General features: G+C 57.2%; 1 protein-coding gene across 1 annotated transcript in view; it reads left to right on the top strand.

Moving 5' to 3' along the window:
- CRISPLD2 (cysteine rich secretory protein LCCL domain containing 2) overlaps positions 1 to 10,330 on the top strand; it is a 53,554-nt gene that overhangs the window by 623 nt on the left and 42,601 nt on the right. The window contains exons 2-4 of the mRNA XM_021707588.1: positions 3,393 to 3,511; positions 6,904 to 7,036; positions 8,274 to 8,389. Coding sequence (XP_021563263.1) covers positions 3,393 to 3,511; positions 6,904 to 7,036; positions 8,274 to 8,389 — 368 coding nt within the window. The remainder of the gene's footprint in view (positions 1 to 3,392; positions 3,512 to 6,903; positions 7,037 to 8,273; positions 8,390 to 10,330) is intronic.

Genomic DNA, 10,330 nt, shown 5'->3' with positions numbered 1-10,330 from the left:
TGGCCGCCGCAGCCTCAACCTGCCGAGCTCCGGCGATCCTTCCACCTCAGCCTCCCAAGTAGCTGGGAGTACAGGCGAGCGCACCACAATGCCTGGCTAATTTTTTGACTTATTGTAGAGATGAAGTCTCGCCATGTTGTCCAGCCTGGCCTCGAACCCCTGGACTCAGGCAATCCTCCCGCCTCGGCCTCCAAAAGTGATGGGATGACAGGTGTGCTGTGAGCCCACCACACTCAGCGTGGACACTCTCCGACCGTAGCATCGCCCATTCTCCCGGCCCTGTGAGGCAGGGGCTGCTGTTTTCCCCATTCTGTAGACTGGGACACTGAGGCCCTTGAGCACCACTGGGATTTGAACTGGGGTTTCACTGACGATGGGGCCTCTGCTCTCAGCCACTCACTCCGTGTCTAGTTTACCCCCAGCCGGTGCCAGAGACTCTTTTTTCAGCATTTCCCATGCCCTCCTCATCCCGGTCCTGTCAGCCCTGGGTTATCTGGCAATTTCACCCCAGGTTGGTGTTCACTGCCCCCACCCCGCCCTCTTCCAGCCCATTTCTTGCTTAATTTCCTTCTTTCTTTTCTTTTTGAGTCAGAGTCTCACTCTGTCGCCCAGGCTGGAGGGCAGTGGCACGATCATGGCTCACTGCAGCCTCGACCTCCTGGGCTCCAGCCATCCTCTCGCCTCAGTCTCACGAGTAGCTGGGACTGCAGGTGTGCACCACCACACCCGGCTTGTTTTTTATTTTTTGTAGAGATGAGGTCAAGCTATGCTGCCTGGGCTGTTCTCAAACGCCTAGGCTTAAGCAATTCTCCCTCCTCGGCCTCCCAAAGTGCTGGGATGACAGGCATGCACCACTGCACCCTTTTCCGGCCCAGCTTGAATCCCGCCATCACATGATGCTCCCTAAACCTCACTTCCTCCCAGTCTTCCTCCTGCTCCGGAACCTCCTGGGACCTTTGTGGCCAGAATGAAGCCTAGCTGCTCCTTGCCTGGCATTCAAGGCCTCCGGTCAGAGCCCTGGTCTGTCTGGACAACTTGTTTCTCTCACTTTGCTTCAGCCAGAGAGGTCACCAGCAGCCCCTGAAGCTGCCCCATGGGCACGGCTACACCCCTTCTTAGACTGGTCCCACCGAGCCCTGTCCCCTGCAGACCACCACGCCCCTCCTTCCCAGGACTCACCGTGGATTCTCACCATGGATTTGACAGCTGTGGGCATCCAAAGGACCGGGGCGAGTGGCCTTCCGTGTGGGCAGAGCCCTTTGAGCAGGGCCAGCCTTGGGGAATGTGTCTTGAAACCGTTTTTTTCCCTCAAGAGATTGTCCAGGGGGCTGTGCAAATTTTAGGGGAAACACAGGCTGTCTTTCCAGAGGTGCATGCACCGAGCAGCTCGTGCCAACGTTGTAGGGTAGATTTCTTTGGGGCTTGGGGTGCAGACTCTCCTTTCTACTCTCCCTGGAACATAGCTGGATGCCAGACGGGGGCCCAAGGGACACAGTGTCTCACCCAGTCAACCGGCCCAGTTCCCGGTTCTACCCTCTGCAGGCTGCGTGGCTCTGGGCAGGTTACCCAACCTCTCTGTTGACGCTCCATTCTCTCAGAGCCTCCTCTGACCCCAGCCTCTGCCAACAGCGGAAGGAGCCAGTGGTGACAAGGCAGCCAGGGCCAGCCCTTCTGGACTCCTGGGATGGGCTTTCCAGGTGTGGTGGAAGATGGCGCCATGTCCCCCAGGTCCAGTGTCCGGGAGCTGCAGGGAACCGAGTCACCCCCTGCTGGGCTCACTCCTTCCCGGACTTGGAACCTCTCCACACTGTCGTCCCTCAGCTCTGAGAGGCTGTAAAAACCCAGGTCTTCTTCAGAGACTGGGCACTGACCTTTCAGGGGTACCGGCATTGTCTTGCTAATGCACCTGTGTGTCCCCCACCCCAGGGAAGCGCTTTGATAAAGCTGGCCCCATTGGTATCTGCCTCTTTAAAGCTGTGATCACTTTGTCATGGGCAGAACTGGCCTGGGGCGGCCCTGCTGGGAGACACACGTCTCCCCCACACAGCGGCTGAGGGGGCTGTGACCTGTGTGCCAAGCGGCTGTCACACGCCCTGTGACTTGTTCTGTTTAACCCGATAGTAATCCTGGAAAATGAGAGTATAAGCACCATTTTGCAGATAAGAAAACTGAAGCCCAGCGAGGTGAACCTTTAAAGGACTTGGTGCAAACCACATGGCCATAAGCCATGATGCCTCGATTCAAAGCCACCAGATCTGTCCCCAGACCCTGCGCACAAGAAGGGCTCCCTACAGACTTATTGAGTGAGTGGGTGGGAAGTGGCAGGTCTCCCTGCCTAGGCCGGTCTTGAGCTCCTGGACTCGGGCAATCCTCCCCCCTCGGCCTCCCAAAGTTGCTGGGGTGACAGGCATGAGCCACCGTGCCCCGCCTACAAGAGTGCAGTTGAGTGGCGTTGAGTACATTCACGCTGTCGGACAATCATCCCGCCATCCCTCTTCAGAGCTTTCCATCACCCTAAACTGAAATCACCTTGGTGCGTTGCTGTGTGCTGCGTGGGAGGCCGGCGGGGCTGAGACCCCTGTGGGAGCCCTCCACGGCTTGATGTGCAGGCCGGAGCAAGGCTGACGTGGGTGAGACGCGCCCCACTGCGTCTGGCCCAGGGCTGGGCACCTCCCTCTCCCCTGCTACACTCACAGTGGGGGATATCCACGTGCCACTCTGCGGATGAGGAAATTGAGGGTGGATACGTGCGTGGGTTCACGGCCATCCCAGGCCGGGATTCTGAACCTGGCCCCACCACACGGGTAAGTTCGGGTCTCCCTCCCTGGCCTGGGAATGGCATCCTGTTATCTGCTGTGGCAGCCAAGTAGCCTGCCTCCAGGAGAGGGCACAGGTGCCAGCAGTCCTGGGTCACATCCTGCTTCAGAAACCGGCCGGTGTGGGAACCTGGGAAAACGTCACTGTGTCTCCGAGCCTTGATTTTCTTGTCTGTGAAATGGGAATAAGAACGTCTGCTTCAAAGGCCCAGGCCTAGAACGCAGTGCAAGGATTCGGGTAGAGTCGGGACCTCCTGTACGTGGCACGCGTTTAAAGAAAGGAAGCCACCGCCATCGACTGAGACGGCCTTCCGGAGCCTGGAGAGACGGGCGTGTGGGCGGTCGCCATGTGCCATTCAGTGCGGCTCTCTCCCACTGCACAGACACTGAGGCCAGGAGAGAAGGGACCTGCCCAGGGTCCCCGCACGGCACAGGCCCGGCAGGAGTGCTGGGGACAGCCTTGGAGACCAGCAAGATGTGGTTTGAAGCTGCCACAAGCTGCCCTGGGTGTCGCTGTGTGTTTGCTCCTGACGCCCCTCCCTGCCCTGACCCCCTGGTGCCGTCTCCCCCTTGCAGACCTGGGATGAGGAGCTGGAGAAGTCCGCGGCAGCCTGGGCCCACGAGTGCATCTGGGAGCATGGGCCCACTGGGCTGCTGGTGTCCCTCGGCCAGAACCTGGCTGTCCACTGGGGCAGGTAAGAGCCACATGCACTCTCCAGCAGCCGTGCCCCCCCACCTTGTGCGCTGGCACCATGCCAAGCCGAGAGAGAGAGAGAGAGAGAGAGAGAGAGAGACAGAGACAGAGACAGAGACAGACAGACAGACAGACAGAGACAGACACACACAGAGAGAAAGACAGAGACAGAAACAGACAGGACAGAGACAGGCAGAGATAGAGTCAGAGACAGAAAAAGAGACAGAGAGACAGAGACAGAGAGAGAGACAGAGAAAGACAGAGACAGAGGGAAACAGATAGAGACAGAGAGGCAGAGATAGAGACAGAGACAGAAAAAGAGACAGAGAGACAGAGACAGAGAGACAGAGAAAGACAGAGACAGAGGGAAACAGATAGAGACAGAGAGGCAGAGATAGAGACAGAGACAGAAAAAGAGACAGAGAGACAGAGACAGACACCACCCATCCATCAACAACACGTGGGGAAACTGAGGCACGGTGCCCAGGAACACTCCTTAGTCATTGGCAGGACGACTGGGAGCCTGCCTGGCAGACCCCAGACGCCGAAGACTGGACCGGATACTACCGGGGTCTACTGAGGTCCCGCCCATCCTCGCAGAAAGGCTCTTGGGCCCCAGGTGCTGCTGGCCGGGAGGTCTGGGGTGAGCTGCTTGCTTTGGTGGGCCATTTCCTTTGGGCTTCGTTGCTCTTGAGGGCCCAGCCTGGGGGGGGGCGTGGCTCTGCTGCTCCCGGACCTGCTTCTGGCCTGGGCTGCTTTTGTCCCCTCCCCCACAGGAGGGCTTGGCAGGTGTCTAATGCGTGCAGCCCACTGGCCTTCCCAAGGTCAGCCTGGGCATTCGTGTCTGTGCACCCAGAGGGCCGGTCTCCCCGAGGAAAGCGGAGGACGGCCACGGACGACCAATTCAGAAACAATGACCGGCCGACGAGCCTGTCCTCCCCGAGTCCCGAATTCTCAGCCTTGTCCAGGGCCAAGAATCTGCGTCCTTTTGCCCTATTTATCGAAAACAGGCTGGCCTCTAAATATCCTCTCAAACGGGCCAGGTCTCGCTTCCCTCATGCCGGGAGATTCCTTCCCTTGGATCTGTGTGTTTTCAGGACAAACCCGGGTGGGCTTCCCAGTGGAAGGAGGCAAATCCCCACCGGGATTTTTTTTTTTTCGGTGAACATTGCTTTTTCTAAAAACAGTCTTATGATAACATTCAAGGAAAATATCTAAGGGGGGGAGGCCTAGAATTCCACCAGCCTGAGGCAGCCTTTTTCATTTTTCTGGTCTCCCTTGTGGTACTTGGCCACGTGCCCACGTATTCTGATGTGGTTGTAACTGTGGCCCGGTCAGCTTGGGCATCTTTTTTTTCTTCTTTCCCACACAGTATCAGAAAATGTTCTGCGGTTCAGTCGTCATGAGGAGGGTTCCGTGAGGCTGTCTCAGGGCCCGTCCAGGACAGACTGGTCCGGTCACCTCTCTCTGGCGGCCTGGCTGTGTGTTGTGTTTTCTGCCTTGTCTGCCATGATGGCTTCGTGAGGGTCACTCCTGGCCATGGGACTGACAGGGCAGAGGGTTGCGAGGTTCTGCTCCCACCGGGGGAATTTTGCCAGCTTGCTTGCGGGAAGCGCTCCAGCTCCAGCAGCCCATGTGACCTCGTGTCTGCTGGGACACAGGCTGATGGGTTTCCTTCTACTCCGCAGACCCACTGTGTGCGTGACTCTCCCCAAGTGGCCCCGGGGAGAGAGGCCGCTGCCCCTTGCTCTGGGTCCACTGCCTACGCTCTGGTGATTGTTACAAGACCGCTAACCGCCTGGTGGCCACATTGCTCTTGCAAGTGGTCATGGCCCCTGCTGGCCTTTTCTAGCGTTGAAACCACTCTGTTTACACTTGCTGGTGATGGTGTGACCATGGGTTTCTGTCCAGTTTATTTTCTTTCCTGGTTGAAAAAAAAAAAACAGGCCAGGCATGGTGACTCATGTCTGTAATCCCAGCAATTTGGGAGACCGAGACAGGAGGGTCGCTTGAGGTCTGGAGTTCAAGACCAGCCTGGGCAACATAGTGAGACTCCTATCTCCACAAAAAAATTTTAAAAATTAACCAAGCATACCTGTAGTCCCCGCTGCTCGGGAGGCTGAGGTGGAAGGATTGCCTGAGCCCCGGAGGTGGAAGTGTGGCAAGCTATGGTCGTGCCCCCAAAGCCAAAGACAAACCCAGAAAGAAAGAAGGAAAGGAGGGTGGGGGGAAAAAAACAGTGGGGCCAACTTGGCACCCGGGCTGAAGTGAGGGCAGTGACCGTGAGGCGTTGACTTCCCGGGAGGATGGAGGATGTCCGGCTGGACCTCCTCGTGGGGGTGGGCAGGAGAGCGGCTCTATCTGGTAAACCCTAAAGAAGTTTTTTGGACGTGGCCCAGACCGAAAGCTCGGTACACCCAGGGGTTTCTCTCGCGCGAGCTTTCTGCTCTGTGTCTGGGTCCTCAGCCCCCCGGCAGCTGACAGAGTCAAGCGTGACGAGAAAAAAGCGTGAGGCTGGAGGCTGCTCTTGGGGTGACAGGGACCTTCTGCCCTGTCCCCCAGAGCTGATCTATCCCACCTTTCAGGCCCTGCCCTGCCTCGTGAGTGTCCTCTCTGCCTCCCTCTTCCCGTGTACCTCACATTTTTCTCTACATAGACTTTATTTTGATTTTTGAATCAGCACCCCACTCTGTCCCCCAGGCTGGAGGGCAGTGGCACGATCATGGCTCGCTGCAGCCTCAACCTCTTGGGCTCAAGTGATCCTCCTGCCTCAGCTTCCTAAGTAGCTGGGACTACACCTGGCTATTATTTTTTTTTTTTTGGTAGAGATGAGGTCTCGCTATGTTGCCCAGGCTCATCTCGAACCCCTGGCTTCAAGCGATCCTCCCACTTCAGCCTCCCAAAGTGCTGAGATTACAGGTGTGTGCCACGTCTCGCTATGTTGCCCAGGCTCGTCTCGAACTCCTGGCTTCAAGCGATCCTCCCACCTCAGCCTCCCAAAGTGCTGAGATTACAGGTGTGTGCCACCGTGCCCTGGCTATGTTGACTTTAAATGTACTCACGCCTTAAGTTTCGCCTTGGATGATGATGTCTGCAAAAGATGGGGTTCCCGGGTGGCCTGTCAGTCCCCCAATGTATATGGAAGTACACACACAAAGGACGCGTCGAGAGCCACGTAGGACTTCCCGTGCACGCAGGTGGTGTTGGGGCCACCCGGGAGCCTGCAGGAGCCCCCGGCACGGTCCTGGCTGTGAGCGCCTTGACCGGGGGCCGGGGGGAAGTGGGGGACCTCCCCCTGAGGCGCCCCCTCTGGCCCACCGTGTGGCCGCGGCGGTCTCTGTCGGGGCTTGCGGGGCCGAGACGTGACCTGCTGACTCTGACTCTGCCCGGCAGGTACCGCTCCCCCAGCTCCCACGTGCAGACCTGGTACGACGAGGTGAAGGACTACACTTACCCCTACCCGCACGAGTGCAACCCCTGGTGTCCCGAGCGGTGCACGGGGACCATGTGCACCCACTACACACAGGTAACACGGCCGGCCCGACCCAGCCCTGCTCCCCAAGCCGCGGCATTCCCTCCCCACCCCCCGCCTTCGGGGCTCTTGCCCAACCCGTAAGACCCCCGTGCTGTTTTTGCCCTGATCCCCCCCCCAATCCGTGCTTAGAATGCAGCTGGTGGAACAAGGTGATGTTTACTGGGTCTCAACGAGGTCAGAAGCCGAGACAGCACCGGAAACTTCCATGGCCATTGCACCTTGCTGGGACATTTTCTTTTCTTTTTTTACGGTTGATTTTTCTTTTTGCTTTTTTTGAGTTGGAGTCTCACTCTTTCGCCCAGGCCGGAGTGCAGAGGCGCCCTCGCAACCAGCGCAGCTTCGACCTGCTGGGCTCCCGCAGTCCTTCCGCCTCAGCCTTCCGAGTAGCCGAAACTACAGGCGTGTGCTGCCACGCCCGGCTAATTTTTTGATTTATTGTAGAGATGCGATCTCACCTTGTTGCCCAGGCTGTCGAACCCGTGGGCTCAGGCAGTCCTCTCACCTCGGCCTCCCAAAGTGCTGGGATTGCAGGTGTGAGCTCCCGCGCCTGGCTGGTTAATTATTTTTAAATTTTATTTTGTGTATCAAAATGTGGTATTGAAATTAGGCGATCCATGAAGAAAAACGTGTTAGGAACGAGCAAGGATCTTTGTTTTGCTTCCTGATATATCCCAACTATGTGGTATATCCCAAAAGTGGCTAGGACATTTTCATGGTGTGTGTTTTGTTTGTCTTTTATTCTCTTTTATTATTTATTTTGTTTATTTATTTATTTTAAGTCGAGGTCTCACTCTGTCACCCAGGCTGGAGTGCAGTGGCATAATCACAGCCACCACAGCCTCGACCTCCTGGACTCAAGTGATCCTCCTGCCTCAGCCTCCCAAGAGCTGAGACTGCAGGCCTGTGCCATCACACCCAGTTAACGTTTTGATTTGTTGTAGAGACGAGGTCTCACCATGTTGCCCAGGCTGGTCTCGAACCCCTGGGCTTAAGCAGTCCTCTCATCTCCACCTCCCAAAGTGCTGGGACTGCAGGCGTGTGCCACCGCGCCCAGCTTGTCTGTCTTTCAAAGAAACGTGTCCATCTCCCAGGGGTCAGGGATGGGTGCCTCTCCTTCAGTCCCCGACTGCACACCCGTTCAGGGCGGCACTCACTGTACCCAGGCCAGACTCAGTCCCCCTATGTGCCTTGTCTCTCGAGCTGTGACACACAGCTGTCATCTTTTCAGATAGTCTGGGCCACCACTAACAAGGTCGGCTGTGCCGTGAACACCTGTCAGAGGATGACCGTCTGGGGCGAAGTCTGGGAGAACGCTGTCTACCTCGTCTGCAACTACTCTCCAAAGTAAGAGCCGCCGGGCATGGCTGTGTGTGTTGGGGTTTGGGACATGTTTGTCCGGCATGGAGGACTCAGCGAAAGCTGGCTTAAACGGCGAAGTCTTTCCACTGCCCCACATAACAAGGAGGCTCAAGCTTGACGTGTCTGGGTTAGCGTGGTAGCTCAGCTGTGGCAGCGAGGGAGAGGGTTCTTTCTGTCTTCCTTCTGTTCCATCCTTCCCTCATGGGCCCAAGGCGGCTGCAGAGCACCGACATCACGTCTTCCCAAGCAGAAGGAAGGAGCAGGATCAAGAGCTGGCTCCTTAGGCCTTTCCCACCCCGGCACACGTCCTCCTTATGTCATTGGCCAGAACCAGACTGATCACAGACAGGGGAAACGAGAGTCCTCCCACTGCCTTCGTAAGCCATCCTTGGGACGGCTATCGTTATCATCATTACTTGTTCCCTGAAAACATGCAGTAGCTAGCGCCCCAGAACACACACGTCCACACGGAGCCTGGCTTCCCATTGCTTCCCTCCTACGGCGGCCCATGTCCAGGCCTCCAGCTGAAGCCTCGTCACCCAGCATCCTTCTGTCACCTACCACCCGCCGGACAAATATGTGCTGATTCTTGGAGAACGCTCCCCCAGTGCATGCCCGCGGTCTGCAGGCTGGCCGCCACCGGCCTCACCCATGCCCTGCGCACAGCGGGCCTCAGGGCTTGTGTACTCAGCGACTGAATGAATCGAGAGTGACCTCGTGTATTTGTTTTGGGTCAGGAGTGGCCGTGAAAAGGTGGGCTGAAGGAGGAATTGCCAAGGTCAGGAGGAAGACAGAGGCTGTCCCACACCATCGGGCGTGCCCGCAGTGGCGCTGTCTCTGCGGCCACATGGACACAAGCCGGGGGATATCATCCCTGGGGAGGGATACAGGCCCCGGGCAAGAGCAAGGAACCAGCCCAAGGGGTAGAATTTCTGGCAGAGTTGCAGGCAGGGAGCAAGAAATCATTTGATTTGACTCTGCTTATAAAAAACATACACAGCCAGGCTCGGTGGCTCAGCCTGTAATCCCGCGCCTTTGGGAGGCTGAGGTGAGTGAATTGCCTGAGCCTGCGGGTTCGAGACCCGCCTGGGCAGCGAGACCTCATCTCTACAATAAATCAAAAAATCAGCCGGGCGTGGTAGTGCGCGCCTGTAATTCCGGGTACTCGGAAGGCTGAGGCAGAAGGATCGCCAGAGCCCAGCAGGGCGAGGCTGCGGTGGCCGGGAGAGGCCACTGCACTCCAGTCTGGGCGACAGAGTGACTCCAACTCAAAAACAAAAAAACAAAAAAACATACACTAGGCCGAGCGTGGTGGCTCACACCTGTCATCCCAGCACTTTGGGAGGCTGAGGTGGGAGACCTGCTTGAGCCCAGGAGTTCAAGACCAGCCTGAGCAACACAGCAAGACCGTCTCTACAAAAAAAAATTTAAAAACTAGCCGGGCATGGTGGCTTGGCAACAAAGTGAGGTCCCAACTGAAAAAAGAAAAATAAAAATCCCCCCCCGTTCCCCAACACACAGGAAGGTCCTCTTGGAAGTGAAATTCTTCCTTTCCATAGCCAGGCTGTTTCTTAAAAAAGGAACAGCCTACGTCTGGTGAAATCTTCTCAGCTGAAATGGACGCCGGACTTCTTTTTACATGTCGGTCTGCTGGGACTGCCGTCACAAGAAAGCACAGACCCAGCAGCTCAGACAACAGACGTCTGCGTCTCACAGCTCTGGAGGTGGGAGCCTGCCCAGATGGAGCTGCAGCCGGAGGTGGGAGGTGCCGGCAGGGGCTCTCTCCCCAGCCTGCAGCCGGCCGCCCTTTTGCTGTGTCTTCATGTGACGGCGGGGGACAAGGACATAAGCCTCGTGGCTCAGGACCCACGTAACCTTAACTAGCCTCAGCAAGGCCCTGAGCTCCAAGTGCAGTCCTTCTGGGCG

The sequence above is a fragment of the Carlito syrichta genome, unplaced genomic scaffold (genome assembly GCF_000164805.1).
Source record: "Carlito syrichta isolate Samal-C Ts95f unplaced genomic scaffold, Tarsius_syrichta-2.0.1 Scaffold120544, whole genome shotgun sequence".
Taxonomy (NCBI): Eukaryota; Metazoa; Chordata; class Mammalia; order Primates; family Tarsiidae; genus Carlito; species Carlito syrichta.
This window is presented reverse-complemented; position numbering and strand designations above follow the sequence as displayed.